This window comes from Megascapheus bottae, chromosome 6, assembly GCF_031878675.1.
Source record: "Megascapheus bottae isolate mThoBot1 chromosome 6, mThoBot2.hap1, whole genome shotgun sequence".
Classification (NCBI taxonomy): domain Eukaryota; kingdom Metazoa; phylum Chordata; class Mammalia; order Rodentia; family Geomyidae; genus Megascapheus; species Megascapheus bottae.
In genome coordinates this window covers 64,159,469-64,179,665 of record NC_143514.1, presented here as the reverse complement: position 1 = coordinate 64,179,665, position 20,197 = coordinate 64,159,469, and the positions used below count along the sequence as shown (strand labels likewise).

Genomic DNA, 20,197 nt, shown 5'->3' with positions numbered 1-20,197 from the left:
GTGGAGCAAGTCTGTGCTTTCTGCAGCAGCAGACCACATAGTCTTTGACTTACCATCAAAGATCTCAAACTCATCATACTGCTTCTCACTGAGGAAGTATTCCACCGTCAGGGAGATGTTGTAGTCTGGCTCCACCTTTACCAACCAAGAGCAGGTCTGGAACTGGGGGTAGCTTCCAGGGTAGCTCTGGCTCAGGATGACACCGGTGGAGTCTGTCAGAAGCTCATTTGTTGGGCAGTGTACTGGGAAAAAGAAAGATACCAGATTCATGGAGTGGGGACGGCTTCTCCCTGGTGCAGATGACTGCTGGAAACCAGGATTTGAGCATACTTATATATGACCCCCCACCTCTCATTCTCCTGCTCCACACACGGAGCCATGTCTGTTCCCGTGTCAATGTTGGGGACCCCAGATAGAACAGTTGGTGCATATCACTTCCTTGCTCAGATACGGGCACTGCCATCTGGCTTCGAGATACATGGGATTGATACATAATACATACAATAGACAGATCTCCCAAAAGAGTTATCTTTAAAATAAGCAGAAGAAAACACATGTGGGATTTGGGGATAAACATACTTGGGTTTAGAGAAGGCTGTTCCTCTTTCTGCTTCCCAAGGAGTGGAAAAGAGTGACCTGTCACTCCATTGATCTGTCACTCATGGATTTATTGGTGACCAAGTACTAGATGCAGTAATGGTAATAGTTACAGCAATCACAGCCAATGGGAGCAGTTACCATGTGCCAGACATCATCCCAAAGCGCTTCATGTTATCAACCCACCAATCCTCACAATAATCACATCGCACAAGTCTGCCATTATCCTTATTTTACTGGGGAGACAATCAGGTACCTCGCCTGGGGTCGGGTCACCTAGTGAGTGGAGAAGACTGGCTTTAGTTTCAGCTGAGACAGCCAGTTAAAAGTGATTTCATCTTCTGCCAAGGCAACACAATGGGAGAAGACAATCACCATTTCTGATTGCATGGGTTGTGCCCAGGACTCTGGATGCTCACCTTCACCCCTGCAGGCGAAGGGTGGGGTATGAGCCACCATCCCCTGACATCCTCAAACAACTTCTTTCCCATGCAATTCAGGGAACATCCAGGTAAGGAAAAAAGAAGACAGAACAAATGTGGCTGCTGTAGCTACTCTTCAGTCCCAGAGCTCAGAGAAGTGTTCTCATTCATCCATAATCCTTTGCCCATGTATCAAACGATCCTCTCTCGGGGGCAGGGACTGTGCTAACAGAAAGATGCACAGGCCCAAGACTTGGTTTGGGAGGAAGTCCAGGCCCTAGGAAGACATGGCCAGTATAATTACCTTCACAAATGGGAGGTGGGCCTTCGAACTGCAGATAGGTTCCAAGTTTGCAGGTCAGGATTTCATTCCCCACTAAGGTAAATCCAGGTAGGCATCTGTAGCGCACGATGTCACCTGTCAAGACAGATCAGCATGGGGGTTCTCTGGGGGCAGTGAGATGGGGCTACTTAAAAGTCATATTTTGAATCCTCTTAGCATATTTTGAACCCACTTCCAGGCAAGACTACCAATGGTAGGTCATGTTTTGTTCAGTAACAAGCTCAGCTCCAATTAATGGTTCAGGCAGATGCTCCTTCCTGCAGCTTGGCTCTTGCCTGAGACTGTGCACATTCAAAGTCATTTTATACTATCCTTCATGGACTTATTTTTTCAAAACCACACAGAGAACTCCTTCCCTGGCTCCCTTTCCAATAGGGCTGGCTGGAAAGCTGAGGGTCAGTATTTGGAGCCCATTGTCAAGTCCCTGCACGAGCCTTCGTCTCTCAGTGCAGACAGCCCCTGCCCCAGCTATGTCTCTGGGTCCTTGCTGGTTTGGAGATGGTACATACCTATGTTGAATTCTTCATTCTCAGTGACCACTTCAGCATTGGGGAAGATGGTGGGAGGAGGACATTTGGTGAGTGGATAAGCTGAAAAGATGGAAGGACAAAAGTCAGGGCAAAGGGCATCATTTCTGGTGATCTAGGCACTCACTGGATCATTTTGTTTTCATTCCTTCACACAGCGGATGTGTATTCATGGGTATTTATCAGTATCAGGTCTGCCTGAGGAATATGGTCCCTTCCCCATTGTTCATTCTGGGTGCACACATGGACCCTTCTCTAAAAGCGCTCAGTTCAGAATTTGTAACCTAGGTAACTGATGCACCTGGCGGCAGCGAGAGGATTTCCCGAGGCTCTGAGGTCTTCACTGCATCCATACCTACTTCCCACCATCTCCCTGGATATCATCTCCATCATTACTTCTGCCCCTTGTCTTGCCCCTCTCCCCCTTCCCTTTCCCTTCACTGGCATCCCTTGCATGCCTCCATCTTGTGCAGGCAGGCATTATGTCTAACCACCCCCTCCACCCATGAACTCTTTTCTGCCTGAACTATGTAGCAGCCAGTCTCCTTTTGGATGAACCTTACATAATGGTGCTGAGACCTGGGAAAGGTATAGTGTCAGAGTCGATGGACCCCCTCTTCTTTTTTTTTCTGAGGACCAGTTCATCTTCTGCCCCCTTCTCCCTGAAACCCAAACTACTGAACTTTATAAAATCTGCAGACAGGGAAAATTTGGTCAAGTCTTATTCTATCTTCTGCTGTTGTTGTTATTATTATTATTATTTGAACCACAACCCAGGAACTGCGGTTTAAAGCTAGTAATAAAAATGGCTAGTCTAAGAAGCAGTCAATGCCAGTCGCTAGCACTGGGGGACGTGAAGAACATTGCGGGGACTCCTCTGGGTCAGGGGCTTCTGGAACCCCTCCCCTCTGGAAGCCTTCCTCTCTGCTTGTGAGCAGGCAAGCTTCAGCAAGGTAAAGTTGCTTCCCCAAGATCACATAGCAATTGAGAAGCACAAGGAGGATTTGAATTCAGGTCTTTTGTCCCCCTACTCAGCATCTGTGTCCTATTGTGGCTTCTGTGAGCATCCACTGAAGTCAGTTTGTTTCCCTTCCTGCCTTTGGTCAGACATATGATTGCAAGTAGGGTCTCAGTAGATTCTCCTAACTGGAGTGCCTGTTTTCCTCAAGGCAGAGACCCAGTCCTTGGGTGCAGGATAGGGTCACTAAGGCAAAGGCTCCTGCGGACTTGTAACCTGGCTCTCATGATCTGGAGCAGTTGAAGTGCTAGAGGACTTGTAGCCATTGCTGCTGTGACTGCTTCCCAAACCACCTTACTTCCTACTGCTTTTTAAAAAACAGCATTGAAAAAAAATGGTGGTTCATGCTTATAATCCTCCCTAGGTACTCAGGAGGCGAGGCCAGGAGGATCATAGTTGGAAGCCAGGTTGGACAGAAGTCTATGAGACTCCATCTCCAATTTACTGGACTGGAGGCATGACTCAAATGGCAGAGCATCAGCTTAGCAAGGAACCTGAGCAAAAGCAAGGCCTTGTGTCCAAGCCTTGACACTTTCACAAAAATAACAACAGTAAGAACAACAACAACATAAAAACAACAACCCCCTCCCCAAACCACAGCATTTTTGAAGATATATGTAAATAAATTGGGATTAAAAAGCTAGAGGTTTTCTATGGAAACAATGGGAAGATAATTAAACTTATCCACTGTCTGCTCAGAGATGACTCCTGGTACCCTGTTCACTATAAGTTCTATTTGTCCTTTGCACATATAAGCATTTTTTCTTACTAAATTTGCTTCATATATTATATAGTTGGTGTAGTTCCTTACCATCTAGTACCATATTGGGAGAATTTTCCTACATCATAAAATTCAACATGATGAGATTGAAATGACTTCATAGGATTTAATCAGATGAAGTTATTTCACAGACCCCGTGTTAACCAGTTCATTTCCCAAAGCTTTACAATTTAAAACAAAACTGTGACCTATGTGTCTTTGTATACATGTAATTTTTAATGTTTTTTCTATTACTTTAGAAAAACTTGGAGCAATTCAAGTGAATGTATCTTTCTTTTTAAGTGCAGGCATCTCTCTCCTAATCAGTCACCTCTCTTAGGATTTCAAACGTGAAATAAGACGCCCTATCTTCAGTGGGCAAAGTTCATGCTGCACTGCATATAAAAAAATGAAAGTAAAGCACAATAAGTACCCATCAATACAGCAAGCTATTACATTAGATGACCACCATTTAAAATATCAATTCTCCGTTTTCCAACAAAAGGCAGTAGTTTGGTTCGTTGCACAATACTGCGTGTCTTATATAATACATCCGGTGCAAATTGTGCACAGGTTCCAAGCTTTAGGACTTCCAAGAGTTGTATGTTGTTAAAAATTTTACTCCAGGAAGAAATAAGGGCTAACTGGGAAAGCCACAGTGGAATAGGACCAGAACAGTTCCGTTGACAGGAACAGCATGGCGTGTCACTGCCTAGAACCAGCAGTGTGAGAGACAGGTCAGCTCACCAGGAAGGGAGCTCCTTACCAAAATGTTCCAGTGGGATTCTGATATTTTACCAACTGTGATGGAAATGTAATTGAAGACTTGCCCTGTGAATAGTTTTCTTTGAAGTGTTGTATTATGTTCTGAGGCTATAACTGGCAATTCTTTTATATAGATGTGTGTCGGCTGACAAGTGTGACACTGAGAGAGATGTAAGCTTTGTGAAGTATTAAGATTTGAGAAATCCTTTGAGGTAGTCAAGTACATTCCATCTTGATTTCACATAAACCTGGAAGATGGTGTCTGAACTTGAGGCATGCTTCCATTTTTCTGGCCTGGAAAACCATCCCAATGGATGCTGTCAACAGATGACAGTTCCAACACTCAGTGTCATCATTTTTGCCTCCAATTTACTGAATGACTAGCCGTTGAGAGCTTGCTCTAGGTCAGTGCTGTGGTTGGTGCTGAAGATGCAAGAATTAACAAAGCAATATCCTTCTGATATTTATCTTTAAAACTTCTAAGGCATGCTTAACTTTTCTAAAAAGGAAAATAAATCAATAAAAAAAATCTTCCCTGAAGTACAGCCTGAGTATTTTGTACTTTATGGTTATTTGGATTGGGGTAATTTCTCATTGCATAAGGCAATGAGAAAAGTTCAGAGCCAGCCCAAGCAGACAAATCCATGACACTCTTACCTCTGACTAACCAGCCAAAATCTGGAGGTTAGCCCACGAGGTAGAGTGCAGGCTGGGAACAAGCAAGCTCAATAAGCACAAAGCCCTGAATTCAAACTCTAAGTAGGCTGTAATGGTTTAGAATACACTCCTATTCTTCAATGCTTTGATCACAATAGCCAATGAGCGGAGCCAATCCAAGTCCATCAATGAGTGGACAAAAACTCCAAAAATGTGGTGTGCACAACACTGTGGAATATTTTCAGACTTAAAAATGAAGGAAATCCTGAGATGTGTGACAACATGGATGAACCGTGAAGACATTGTGCTAAGTGAGGTACAATGCCAGCAAAAGATAAATGCTGGATAAACTCCTCTCCTAGGTGATATCTCCATCTGTCAGAGTCACTGAGGCAGAAAGCAGAAGGGCTCGTGTAAGGGTTGAAGGAAGGAAGAACAAGAGCTTTAGCTTTACAAGATGAGAACTACTCTAGAGGTGATGGTTGCATGATTTGATTGTACATTCCACTGGACTGCACAATGGAACACATACTGTACCACATTAAAAAATTTACTGTTGGTTACCAAGTACCTGGAGGTGGCTCCTGACTAATCCTATTCAGGAGGCTTTGATCTGATGATCATAGTTCAAAGCCAGCCCAGGCAGGAAAGTCTGTGAATCTTATTTACAATTAGCCACCAAAAAAAGTTGGAAAGAGAGATGTATAGCTCAAGCGGTAGAGCACTAGCCTTGAGTGAAAAAGCTAAAGGACAATGCCCAGATCTTGAGTTCAAACCACATACTAGCACAAAGAAAATTACTGTGGGAATTCACATTTTTCATTGAATGCTCTTTTGCTTTGAATTCTCTGTTTTTCTTAGATTGTATTGTGATTTGTTTGTTGACTTTATCACTGACAACTCCTTCAATTCATTCATTTTTAAGAAAAGGTATCATTATGTAGCTGAAGCTAATCTTGAACTTGTGATCTTGCTTCAGCTTCTCGAGTTGCACCATCTTTCTATTTTTTAAAAATAGATCAATTTATCTTAGTTAAGGAGCTAGTGTAGAAAAAACAGAATTGAATTCTATTTAGTCATATCTAAGAGTGTTCACTTTCTAGATTAGGAAACTCTATCTCAGTATATTTACATTTTTCAAAACTAAATTTTATCTTAAGGCTTTACCTTACCTTGTGCTGTCTACATCTTTGACCCATGACCAGTTTCCAATGCCTTCTATGTCTTACAGTAGGTTTACATTTTCTGGCTTCTCTTCTTTTAGGGATTTAGAAGTACAGAGTTCTGTTTATGATCTATTAAGGTATACTTGATGTCCTTATTTCTCAGTATCAAGGTCAGTTCTTGAATAATAGTTACTGATTCGATTCTCATGGAAGAGAAGGACAGTTTTCTGCCCTTCTTCCACCTACATGGGCACTTGTTAGTATAAAATCACTGTTTTTTTAACACTATAAGTATTATAGTAATTATGATAATTGCAACACAATGGATGGATCTAGAAAATATGACACTGAGCGAAGTAAGCTATGTCTAGAAAAACAAAGGGCGCATGTTTTTTTTTTTCTCATGTGGATCTTAGGTTCAAAATAAAACTTTCCATGCAAACACACACATGCACAGTGACATGATTAAGTTGACAAAAGTACAGTATAGGCAGGAGTGCAATTCCATGGAATAACCCTTTAAAATTAATAGAAAGTTTAAGAAAATGACTATCAGGAAGCTGAAAAAATGTTGAATTGGGGAGGGGGCTAATGGGAGAGGGGTGAATGAATAAAAAAGGGAACAGGATAAATCAGTAAAAATGCTCAATGTGCATATGTGACAAAGGATGTGAGAAATATGAAATGAGTTTGGGGAGTGGGAACAGACAGGATGGGGAGAATGTTGGAAGGGTGACTGATCAGAAACATGGAGCACATACAGGATATGTTTACTTTTAATCTCATACAACCATTTCAAGTTTAAAAAGATAATCGTGAAAGATGATATTTGCATTCAACCTTAAATTTGCATTTTCAATTGGCAGATTTAATTTAGTGCTTCATTCATATCACTGTTTACTTCACTTCTGTATGACTTCCTTAGTTGGAGTTTTTGGTTCATCTCTCCTTGGTTAATACATCCTTGAATGACAGTTGAGATTGAGCTACGGGTAGTGTCTTTAAGCTCCTGAATCAACACAAAAGACATCCTCCTCCCTTCCCACATAAAGCCCCTGATGTTTTCCTACTCTTATACCTCTATACAAATACCTCCTTTATGTTCTGCCATAATACACTACATGATATTTGGTTTGATTCCTTGGCAGGTTCTCATCTTGGGCTCTCCTGGGTTTTAATTACCCTTTCATTTGCAAATATTGTCAGGCTTGCCCCACCACCCCCAAAACTTTTTCATATAATCAAAGAACTGATTCCATGTACAAAGTCTATAGATAAGGTTGGCTTTTGTCTTCAAAAAGTTGTATTTAGCCGGCACGGTGGCTCACGCCTGTAATCCTAGCTACTCAGGAGACTGAGATCTGAGAATCTCGGTTCAAGGTCAGTAGCCCAGCAATACAAAGCTGAGAGACTCTTATCTCCAATTAATCACTAGAAAATGGGAAGTTGGGCTGTGGCTCAAGGGTAGGGTGGTAGTCTTGAGCTGAAGAGCTCAGGGACAGTGCCCAGGCCAAAATTAAAAGCCCCATGACCCCACTCCCCCCCCAAAAAGGTGCATTTATCTTCCATCCATTTGGCTCTTGTTATATATTTTTCTCTGTGTATGTTGGTTCTTGGTTCACTGGATTGTCTTGTCACCATCTTTCTCCAGCCATGTTCAAATTTCCATCTTCCTCCTCTTCTCCTCCTCCCTCTCCCTCTCCCCGTGAGACTGCTGCTGCTGGCTTTTTAAAGGGGCTATTCTCCATTTCTCTAAATTATTTCTTCAATGTGGATTCTTCTCTGTGCTGACTTTTGTGTTAACTTAAGTTGTGCTAGTATATTTATTTCCCATCTTATTTCTTTCTTTCTTTCTTTCTTTTTTTTTTTTGCCAGTTGTGGGCTTGAGCTCAGGGCCTGAGCACTGTCCTTGGATTTTCTCAAGGTTAGAGCTCTACCACTTGAGCCTCAGCACCATTTCTGGCTTTTTTCTATGTATGTGGTACCAAGGAATCGAACCCGGGTCTTCGTGCAAGCACTCTACCACTAGGCCAAACTCCCACCCCCCATCTTATTTCTTATTATCTAGCTGTCCTTATAAATAAAAAGTAAGGTAAAGGAAAAACATAGAAGCATGATACAAATACTTCACCTCCTCCCCCCTATAAGCTATTTAGAAATAAGTTGTCAACATAATATCCTGCAACCTCACCAAACTATCTTTGCATGCATTTCCTAAATGAGCACATTCTACTTCTAGTCACAGTCAAGTGGCAACATCAGGAAATGAACAGGACTCTGTCCTCAAAACCCAGCAGCACATTCACTTCTCTGCTCATGTCAATAAAGCTCCCAGCAACAGAGGATCCTGCTCTGAAACTCGTGTGCTCACACTCATGACTCCTTTAGTCTGAGCAGTTCAAAGTCTTTTCTTGACCTTCATGCTTTTACACTTTCCACAATTACATGCAGTGAATTGAGGTTTGTCTCTCTTCTTGAGTAGATACAGGCCCTCTGCGGCTGACTACACTGTCAGGAAAAAGCTGCTGGGTTGTTCCCATTGCCACCTCTTTGCTTGGAGTCTGCGGACTGCTGTGACCTGTGATTAAATGGCATGTTTCAATGTTTCAGGGTTCTCCACCCTCAAGTTATTCTTTTCTAGTCTTACTATTGTAAAGGAGGGGGTTTGAACTGAGTTGAGTATTCCATTCTGTAAAACTTTTTTTTTGTGTGGTCATGGGGCTTGAACTTGGCCTGGGCACTGTCCCTGAGCTCTTCAACTCAAGGCTACTGCCCAACCCCTGGGCCTGGGTGCTGTCCCTGAGCTCTTCAGCTCAAGGCTACCACCCTATCCTTGAGCCAAGCCTCACTTCCTGTTTTATGGAGGTTAATTGGAGATAAGATTCTCAGGTCCTTTTGTGCCTGGGCTGCCTTTGAACCTTCATCCTCAGACCTCAGCCTCCTGGGTAGCTAGGATTAGTGTGAGCTACTGCATCCGCGCCCAGATCTATTGTGTAAAACTTTTAACTCATTCATTTACATGGAAACACATAGTTTCCCAACTGGAAAGAGTGTATTTTTCTTGGACCTTATTATAAAATGCAGAAGTTGTATCTGTCTACTTACTCACTGTCCCTGCCTTTGGAGGAAGGAAGCTCCATGAGAGCAGGCATCTTACAGAACAGGAAGCAAAAAGAGTCAATAAATTAGCACAAACAGGGGCATCAGTGCCCCAGACTGGTTAAAATTTAAAAGCCTGATAAAAACCAAGTGTTTTCAAGGATGGTGAGTAACAGGAGCTCGTTCTTAGTTTCCAGGTAGAGTGTAAATGGTTATCACTTTGGAAGGTAAGTTTCGCATTTCCTGGCAACCTTGAGTGTGTCAACACTTAAGACCTTACAATTCTTGATGAACTCAAGTTCTAGCAAAAGTCTCATATGTGTTCACTGTAAAGGAATACACATCAGTGTTCATATTGCTCAAAATAAAATAAAATGCTCACTAGCAATAGATTAAAGTACTGTGTTTTTCATCCAATAGAATGCTATATACTGTGGAAAAGGAAGTGTGAAAAAAATAATGAAGGGGCCGGGAGTTTGGCCTAGTGGTTAAAGTGCTTGCCTAGCATGCATGAAGACCCGGGTTTGATTCCTCGGTACCACATACATAGAAAAAAGCAGGAAGTGGTGCTGAGGCTCAAGTGGTAGAGCTCTAGCCTTGAGAAAGTCCAAGGACAGTGCTCAGGCCCTGAGCCCAAGCCCAGGACTGGCAAAAAAAAAAATGAAGTCACTGTAATTCTAGCCACTCAGGAGGCTGAGATCTGAGGATCACAATTGAAAACCAGCCTGGGCTGAAAAGTCCCCATAAGATTTTTATCTCTAACCACCAGAAAACCAGAAGTGGAGCAGTGGCTCAAAGTAGTAGATTACTACCTTTAAGCAAAATAGCTCAGGGATAGCTCCTAGGCCCTGAGTTTAAGCCCTACAACTGACAAAAAAAATGAAATCACGGAAAAATATATGATATGGCTGCAATGTGTGCAGCTGCTCATGTGTGCTTGGCCATTAGTGTGCGATGTTGGGAGGCAGTCTCACCTTTAAGAGGTGAGACATATTGGAAGGCGATAAAGTCACTGGGGAATTCTTCTAGGAATGGAATCATGTGATTCCAGTTAGTTAGATCTCTTGAGAATGAGTTGCTATATAAACAATGAGTCTGCCTTCCCCTCCCCTACTCCTTGCCAAATCCCTCTAGCTTCCTTGCCATATGTAGTTTCACACACACACACACACACACACACACACACACACACACACACACACACACACTCTTGCTATCGTGAGGCTCTCACCTGAGACCAACAGGTGGAGCTGTTTGTTAGGAACTTTCAGTCTCCAAACGATGAGCTAAATAAACCTCTTTCCTTTATGTGTCACCCAGACTTGGGCATTTTGTTATAGCAATGGAAAAATATGGAAAATTATTCCATTTGTATGATGGAAATATCAGTACAAAATTAAACAACACATTTTTCTGGATAAATACACAAGCAATACAATTATAAAGGAAATGATTTAGAAACAAAAAGGGAGAAGAATGAAGAATAAACCAGGAGCTTCAAAAACTTTTGTGTCCTTTACCTAAGGCTCAGAAATAGCATTCATTTCACTATCCTTTCAACTGAACATACCTTGAAAACCTTGGCTATATTCCACAGCTGGTGAAAGGGTTCCCCTTGCACTAGCCCCTTGCCTACTCCTCTGGTCCATGAGGCTTTGGACTCTGGTCTGAGCTGGCCTTTAGGGACTTTCTTAGTCTGCCAGAATTGCTATAACCAATTACTATATACGAGGCAGCTTATACACATTAGAAATTAATTTCTTTCAGTTCTGAAGGCTGGGAAGTCCAAGATGGAAGTGCTGGCAGATTAGCTGTCTGGGTGAAGGCCTCCTTACTGATTCATTGCCTTTTCCCTGTGTCCTGGCATAGCGGAACAGATGAACTCTTTCTGGCCACTCGTATAAGGGGGCTCAGCCCTCACATTCTCATTACCTCCCAACGGTTCCACTGCCTCATACTATAATTTTGCAATTTAGACTTAGCTTAGCTTAGCTTAGGAATATTGGGGGATGGGGTACTCAGCAAGAGCCTGGAGTGTTGTCTGAGAAAGGGAAGGGAAGAGCTCCATGGAACAAGTGTACTCTGGGGGACAGAAGTCAGGAACAGGATTGCCTGGCTGAGCTGGGCCTGTCTCATCTGGTGCTGGCACACACAGCTCAGGAACAGAAGCCACAGAGCCGGCGAAGCACCAAGGGTAATGCCACCCTGGGCTGTCAATATCTAATAACCATAGCAGTGAGAACTCATATAGCTGTCATTTATTAGTACTTTTTATACCTTGCCTAGAGCTAAGGATTTCCGTGCATTATTTTATTTAACCTTATGAGTCGAGGAACGGATGTTATTCTTACTTAGTGGATAATGAATTTGAGTCCACAGGGTGAAGAGGAAGATGTAAGATCACCCAGATCACGTGGGATAGAGCCAAGTACAGAACCCATCATGGCTGTCACTCTGATACCACACTCTATCCCTCCGGGGGAAAGTCATGGCAATTCAAAATGAATTCACTTCCAAGCCTGCAGCCAAAGTGTATCCTTCAGGACTGGTGTGGGCACTGAGACCCAGAAGGCAAAGTCTCACCTCCATGGCACACACATGCTGGTTTGTAGCTCCCGGGAGTGGTGATAAGAGACTGACCTGTTCATTCCTCTCTTCCTCAGTCTTTCCATCTTCAGCTTAGGCTGAAGGATGAATATGTTTATCCCCCCTCCTTCGTGCACTCACACTGCACAGTGACAACACAGATGCTGCTGCTGTCTCCCAGTGTATCTCACACTCAGCCAAGTCCTGCAGCCTTCCTCTACCTCATTTGTACGAGGATGGTGGTAGAATCATATCCACCCAATATCTCACACAAGTCATAAAAGCCAGCCTTTCATTGTAAAGGTGAAGTCAACCCAGGATGGGGAGGGGTGGCAAAAAACCTGGTCCAAGTTGAAGACAGGAATTAACTCAGCTCTCCAGTTCAAACAGGTGTCAATTATAAGTTCACATTGCATAGAGTGCAAAGGTTATAGATTTTTTTTTTGACAGACCTGGGGCTTGAACTCAGGGCCTGGGCATTGTCCCTGAACTTCTTTTGCTCAAGGACAGTGCTCTGCCACTTGAACCACAGCACCATGTCTGGATTTTTCTGTGTTTGTAGGATAGAGGAATTAAACCCAGGGCTTTGTGCATGCTAGGCAAGCACTCTACCACTAGGCCAAACTCCAGGTCTGCCTATAGACTTTGTCTGATTGAGGAAATAACTAATATAGTTCATAACTAACTCTGGACTCTGTAATTTTTCCATCAGTACTGGAGCTTTGAAATCAGAGCCTTGCACCCTCAGTTGGTGTTTGTGCTCAAGGCTGGTGCTCTATCACTTTAGCCATAGCTTCACTTCCAGCTTTTTTGATTAACTGGAGATAAGAAATTCATCACCTTTTCTGTCCTGGCTGGCTTTGAACCCTGATCCTCAGACCTCAGCCTCCTGAGTAAATGCAATTACAGTAGTTAGCTGCCAGCACCCAGCCTAACTCTGGGCTCTTAGAAGAAGAGAGGCTGCCAGTAAGGGTGAGTTCACCTAACTGTTCATACTTATGCTACCTGAAAGTGTTATGCTTCTCTTTATGCACAAAACATTCCTTGCGAGGTCAGAAGAGGGCTGGGGCCCTGCAGAGGAATACTTTTAGAAGTGCTGAGACCAGCCGGCTGCGGGTAAATATACAGGACTTGGCTTGTGAATTGGTCTGACTGAGTGGACTTTGGAAAGCTGGCTCTGGTACCCAGGACCACTCTCTTCTGCCTCTATGTACTAGCCATGTGTGTAGGAGAGGAATTTGCATGGATGCTGGTAGCTGTCACAGATTAGCCCACTTATTTCTCAGAGAGGCCATGCAGTTCACTCAGAATCATACAATTAGTGAGTGGCAGAGCCAGGAGTCAAGTTCAGCCTTGACCTGTGAGTCTGAGGTTCCCACCCCACCTCCCTTCAGTACTGACCGGAGAAAGCCAGGGCGAAGATCCCGCCTGTGGCCGCATCCTGGTGGAACTTGAGCAGGACCTGGTTGGTGGAGCTGTGCACGGTTTTTTTGGCCAAGCTCCGGGTGAAGACTCCAAGCTGTGGGGACGTCTGCTGTGGCCCATCCCTGTGTAGAGGAAAGAAGGTCCTGGCCGGTTAGGACTCATCCCAGCTGCTTATTCTCCCAGTGCCCACGGTGGCCTTGAGGGAGACCTGGAAAATGTGGGCGTGACAGTTCTTGCACCCACGCTTTCCCCCTATGCCCTCGTCAACACCCTCCCTGCCTCTGCTCAGTTTCCAGACAGAGTTGATGGCATCATGAAGTTCATTTGCATAATATCCTCATTTTCCTGGTTCTTCATCAGCCCAGCCTTTAGTTCCCAGTAGGATCTGGGGTGTAGCAGGCACTGTGGAGTAGAGCTGCAGATACTCCTGTAGGTCTTTTCAGTCTGAGGTATCCCTGGGGCTGGGCTCTGGAACTGTTCTGGGCATCCCTTGCTACTGCCTGGGCCAGCCCCATTTCCTTGTCCCCCAGGCAAAAGAGGCACACCAATGTTGCTTTTCTGGGGAAAGGATTTTTCTGGAATCTATTTAGCAATAGATTTATCTATAGGTATCTATAATGTTAGATTTATCCACACACTTAGAGATCTATTTAAAGATATCTATCTATCTATCTATCTATCTATCTATCTATCTATCTATCTATCTGTTTTGAGTTGTCTGGCTCAGTAGTTGCTAACCACATGTGGTATTTCATATTTATGTTCATTGAGGTAAAATTTTAAAAATCAGCTCCTTAGGGACACCAGTCACATGCACAAGCTCAGAAGCACATGTCTGGGCACTTCCACTCAGGATAGCATGAATATAGAACATTTGCATTAGTGCAGAAGGCTCTTATGAGCAGCATTGGCTCAGGAGGAGACAACTCGAGGGATTTCATACAACTCCCTCTCAAGTCTCTTCCCTTAGTGTAGGTAGCATGGTTAGGTCTGTGCAGACTGTTGCTTTGAACTCTTTAGAGAAGTCTGTGAGGCCTACCTATTCCTACTCGCACATCTGTTAGTACTTTTATTGGCCGTTAATATGGCACCTGGTCCTACCAGACAGTGATGAAGTCTCCAGAGGGCTCCGTCTGTAGCAGGCTGAGGTTGAGGAAGACCCCATGACCAATGGGCACAGTGATGAGCCAGACACAGTCCTGGGAGCTGGAGTATGGGCTGGGGTATCCAGGGGAGTACACGGTGCCATTTGGAGAGGTGATGTTCCCACCACAGGGGACTGAAAGGGAGGAATACAGACATATAAGTGCTGGAGAGCCCAGCTACCTGAGATCTCAAGATGACTTCCTAACAGAACTCTAGCTCCAGCAGAAATCCTCCTTCCAGGAGGCCAGGTGCCATGGGGAGAGGAGTTTGGAGTTGAGGGACACACCACACTCTGCCTGGCTCTGCATCATCAGTGTAGGCACCTCTGAAGACACCTCACTCCCAGCCCCGCCTTCTCCCTTCTGAAGGACACAGAGGAACTATTCTCTCTCCTCTTCTAGAAATGGGAGGAATGGTGTTAGGTTGGAGCTGTAGTATTTCTGCTTGGAAGAGCTCAGAAATCGCTATCTCCCTTTCCATTTTCTCTTCTGGTGGGGATTTCTGAAATGAAGCTAAGATTGGGTTAAGTCACAGCTAGAACACTTATTGACCAGATGAATTTAAACAAGTAGTTGAAACTCTCTTAGTCAATGGTTCCTCACTTGTAAAATAGGATTAAAAGTACTCTCTCATGGGACTGTGGTGGCAATTAGTTAAATGACATGTGTCAAATGTTCTGCCTGAGGCTGGGAATTTATCTCAGTGGGGGAATGCTTGCCTAATATGCATGAGGCCCTGATTTTGATCTGTAGGAATGCAATCAATCCAGCTGTCAATCAGTCATCAATCAATGATTCTCTCTGCTTGTTTTCCTGATCCCCCAAAGCACAGGGTTCCCATGAACACAAAGGCATCCTCAAAGAGGCTATCGTTTCGTATATGGTGACTATCCACTGGGTGCCTGAAGAGGCCTGCCACAGGGCACCACCATCCCACTGGGACACAGCCAAGAACATCTATAGCACAGGATGGGTATGTCAAAAGGACATTTGAAGAAGTCATTGAACTGGCTTGTGTTGGCTGAGAAGGGTTCCAGTTAGAATTCACATTAGATGGGAGAGATCCAAGTGACCTCTCTCCTTTAACCAGAACCAGGTTGAAGATGATGGAGCAGCTGTGCATTGTCTATCCCCACCTGCATATATTGGTTCCTTATGTGCAAGCCTAATGAAAGAGAGGAATGTCATATGAGAAAGGAACGGAGTATGTGAAGAACCAGAGGCAAGAAAAATATGGCATATAGGAAAATGGAGCATGACCTGTGAATGGAGATAAGTAGGAGCTGGGGTGTGCTATATTAGGGGCCTGGAATTTACCCCAGGGGAGAAGGGGATGCTTTGCTGGCTTCTGAAGAGGGGCCTGTGAGGAGATGCTGGTAGTCTGGAAGGCTCCCTGCCTCCCTGCTGGGTATAGAGGATGGTAAAGCTGTGTGTGATATAGCTTGGTGAAGAATCAAGTCAGACGAGTAGAATGCAAATTTAAGTGGTGGCCTGGGTTAAAGTTGAGGCCAAGGATAGAAAAAGATAGATGCATATAATACTACACGGCTTCATACTGTGCATGTGTATTGTATGTGCACACACTATAATTAGGACATAGAGAGAAGGCCTCGGTGAGTCTCGGAGATCAGGGAAAGGAAGGGTTCCCAAGAGGAGGGCTGAGTGCCCAGGCAGCTAGGTGTGCTCATTACTAGATGGGGTTTCAGTTCAATGACAGAAAGTAAGTTCAACTTTCAATCTGTTGGGATTTAGGTGCTCTGAAAAAAGTGAAGCTATTTAATAAACAACTGGATATGCAGGTGTCCTCAGAAAGTAGATGTGGTATGCAAATAAAGATGGGATGTGGCAGTCAAGAATAAAACTGCAAAGAACAATACTTAAGGGGGAAAGATGAGAGGACAGTAAAAGCTGGTACACATGGCTGGAAAAGCAAGCCAGTACAGTGCTACAGACACTAAGGGAAGAAGCTTTCCCAGGAGGGAGAGGAACTTCTGGCTCAGATAGCATACAGAAAGAACTCTTTTCTCTCTCCCACATACCATAAAAAGATCAACAATGAATCAGAAGGGAATCAAGGCAACAAGGTCCACAGTGAAGGTTGCCCCGTAGCCTGTGGTTAGAGAACAATCACAGGATGATTGAATGTGCTCAGGATAGCTCTGAGAATCTGAATAGCTAATTGAAGGATTGATACTTTTAGAAATAATGATCTTACATTCTAACTCCAGGACAGCTCAGGGCTGGGAACAAGGCCTTGTTCTCTATGGAGAGTGAATACTGAGGGTTCAGTTGGCGCCATCTTCTCACGAACTACCTCCTTTTACTAAGGGAGAAACTAAAGCTCAGAAATGACAAGTGGTGCAGGGATGGAGGGTTCAGCTAATCTCAGAGCCAAGGAGCTTTCTCTTGGGTGATGCTGGGCAGGTTCAGTGAAAAATGAAAGAATGCAGAAGCAAGATGGACATCTGAGGATAGAGGCAGCACAGATGCTGGGCCATCTTCCACCTGCTTCTGGTAAAGGAAGAAGTCCCATCAGAGTGTCACCTCCAGCTCTCTGTGTTAGCTCCTTAGCTCTCTGCAGACACATGTAGGAGGGAGAGAATAACAAGGATGGAAGAAGGGAGCCAGGAACTTCTCAGGAAGAGGCGACTTTCTCTTCTCCTTTGGGGAAAGCGCCATGGTTGACACTCTCAGTACACCACTGGGGGTATCTAGCCCATCAGTCTGGATTTTTCTAAGGGCTGGGTATGTCATTCCCTTATTGACAGCCCCACGTCTCATCCAGGGCCTTCCTAGGGCTTGTTCGGTGCTCTATTGCCTGGATTTTCTCCATGACCAGCTGGGTCACACCCAAGTGAAAAGAGAATGGATGAAGTTTGCTTAGATCTCCAGTACTGGTGATTCCATGACAGCTGGCAGGTAGCCTGTGGGGCAGCTCAGGATCCAGCTCTATTACCACCCTAGGAAGGACCACCAGGGACAAGGGAGGGACGTACCTTCACACCTGGGCAGGGGATGGTCCCAGTTCCGATTGGTGCCATGCTGACATGTGAGGACAGGGTGGCCAGTTAGTTGATATCCTGACAGGCACTCAAAGGTCACAGATTGTCCAACATTATAGCCAGCCCCTCTCACTATGCCATTGGCAAAGGGCTCTGGGTCTGGGCACTCCTGAAGTTCATAGGCTGGAAAAGATCAAGAGAAAAAGGCCACACTATTTCTACTGGATATTTCTGTTCTACCCTCTCCCTACCCCCAAACAGATTAGCAAAGGGTCAACACAGTTGATGATTTTGGACACAGACGAAACTTGATCATTTACTTGTTGTTGGTCTTGGGTAAGTTCTTCAGTTTCTCTTTGCCTCTGTTTTGTTATTATGAAAAGGCTATGGTAAGGAGGAGGTGGAAGGGCCTCACCATGGCTTTCCACACAGTACTGGCTCATGGGGAGAACACTAACCATTATCTCTATCAGCATCGCCACATGAAAAGGAGGCTCAAGGAATAATTTTAAACAGGTTTGTTAGTCACAGAGCACCTATTTGGGACCAGGTGTTGGTGTCTGCTTTCCTGGTCTCTGTTGTTTGTGTCCTTGAACAATGACAAATTCACAGACTCAGACTAGCATGAGTTGCGTCTTTCCAATTCTGCAAAATTAGAACCTATAAAGAAGAAATGTGGTGGGAGCAAGCCAAACCTGCAGCAGAGACATTTTCCAGAGGGACCCGCGAGGTCAGAAGGAATGTGTGACTGCCACACAAACCAGTCCCTCCAAAGAGCTTGAAAGCCCCCTCCCATGATAATATGTGGGCTGACTCAAGGTGTTTCCTGAGATTGGCTGAGGTCACTGAGGGACTGACTGAGCATGTGCCACAGAGCAAAGCCTTCCACTAATTGGGTCCACGGGACCAAGAATATTCGTCATGGCAGTAATTGGACCTACTTTACACAGAGAATCAGCGGTGGGAGGAGGTTAGACTGTTTCCACAGTGGAAAATCTCCACGGGAGCAGCTGAGACTGCATGAATATTCTAGTGAAGTGGCCGCATTTATCACACAGGATAATAGTACGAACAGCAATGGCTGCCAAGCTAATATTTCCTAGGTCCCTATTCTGTGATGGTGGCCGTCTATTTGATACTATAGAGGGGACTCTCAGGCCTGGTAGGTTTCTCTAGAAATCACTGAGGTATTAAGGGGTGCTAAGAACTAAGCAGTCATGAGGCAGGGGTTGTGGGTTGGAAAGATGTGGTTCTGTCCCTAGAGATGGTTTTGGCTATGAAGTCTTGGTGGAGGCAAGGAGCTTAATGCCCAGGGAGGCTTCTGATGGGATGGGTTAGGCTGTTAAGGAAAGCCTTGATAAGAATTATGTGTACACAATGTAGGTGAGGGGTCTGAAGAGGATGTGTGTTAAAAGCTGGAGTAGCTGTATCCTGTCTATGGAAAGAAGCATTGCTCAATCACTGGTCCTGACAGATAGTAATACAATAATAGTTCAGCTTTTTTCTTTTTCTTTTATCGTGTGTGTGTGTGTGTGTGTGTGTGTGTGTGTGTGTGTGTGTATGTGTGTGTACTGGGGCTTGAACTCAGGGCCTGGATACTTTCCCTTAGCTTTTCCAATCAAGGCTGGCACTCTACCACTTGAGCCACAGCTCCATTTCCATTTATTTATTTTTATTTTTTGCTGGTTAATTGGAAATAAGTTTCACAGTCTTTACTGTCTGGCCTGGCTTTGAATCCTGATCTTCAGATCTCAGCCTTCTGAGTAGCTAGGATTACAGATGTGAGCCACTGGTGCCTGCCTCAGTAATTTCAGCTTCTTAAGCTCATTGGGAAGTGGTGGGCTGGATCATCAGAGATGCCCGAGAAGATAAGGATGGGCAGCTTGCTCAGGGAAAACTGTTCCCTATTGGTTCTTGATATTTTAAGCCTTTTTGGGTGCTGTGGAGCACAGATGGGGGAAAAGAAGATCCAGGCTTCAGAGATGTGCATGCTACCAAAAGAATGCACACTTCCAGGCTTCTGGACAGGTTTTCCACCTACGGCTCAGTCCTTTAAGTGTGGAAGGCTTGGGAGATGGGTGGTTGTGGCTAAGGCACTGGAGCCAGTGGGGCACTCCTGTCCTTACCCTGGTACTCCAGCTTGAATCCTGGACGGTTCTGGGAGTGGTCACTGTGGAAATACACGGTGGTCTCGTGGGATGTGGATAGGAGGGAGCCCGGCAGCTCATTTCCGCTGAATCTGCCCATCATGCGGCTGGTCTCGTAGGGGCCATTCCGGATTTCTATGAAGTCATGGTTGGGCTCCGTGGAGAAGTTCAGGAACTGGATGTGAGCTCCTGGGAGTAGGACAGAGGCAGACAGTCCCCAAAGCCACACAAGTTTGTTTCAAGTGAAGTTAGCTGCCCCATAAAAGCCCCTCCTACCAAAGCCCAGAGTTCTCCCCCCCCCCCCACTGACTTCCCACACAGTTAGGGGTCCCACAAGTCTTGGAAGTTGGGTCTAGTCCTTTCTTTGGCCTTCAAGCAGAACCAGAGAGTCTATTATTCATTCAAAAGCACAGGAACCAATCATTTCTAAGCTCTATTCGGAGTCTACTTTATTTGATTGAAAGTGAAATTCAGGGTCAACATGTAGCTTCATTTGCGAGTCATATGTCTAGTCTAATATTGATATAAAGATAGCTCC

General features: G+C 44.6%; 1 protein-coding gene across 3 annotated transcripts in view; it reads right to left on the bottom strand.

Annotated features, from left to right (window-relative positions):
• The window catches only part of Csmd2 (CUB and Sushi multiple domains 2), a 501,465-nt gene that overhangs the window by 53,371 nt on the left and 427,897 nt on the right, over positions 1-20,197 (bottom strand). For all 3 annotated transcript variants that reach the window (XM_090335284.1, XM_090335282.1, XM_090335283.1), the window contains 7 exons: positions 19,639-19,848; positions 17,507-17,695; positions 14,467-14,644; positions 13,342-13,487; positions 1,872-1,952; positions 1,324-1,437; positions 54-242 (listed from right to left, as the gene is read on the bottom strand). In XM_090335284.1, coding sequence (XP_090191410.1) covers positions 54-242; positions 1,324-1,437; positions 1,872-1,952; positions 13,342-13,487; positions 14,467-14,644; positions 17,507-17,695; positions 19,639-19,848 — 1,107 coding nt within the window. The remainder of the gene's footprint in view (positions 1-53; positions 243-1,323; positions 1,438-1,871; positions 1,953-13,341; positions 13,488-14,466; positions 14,645-17,506; positions 17,696-19,638; positions 19,849-20,197) is intronic.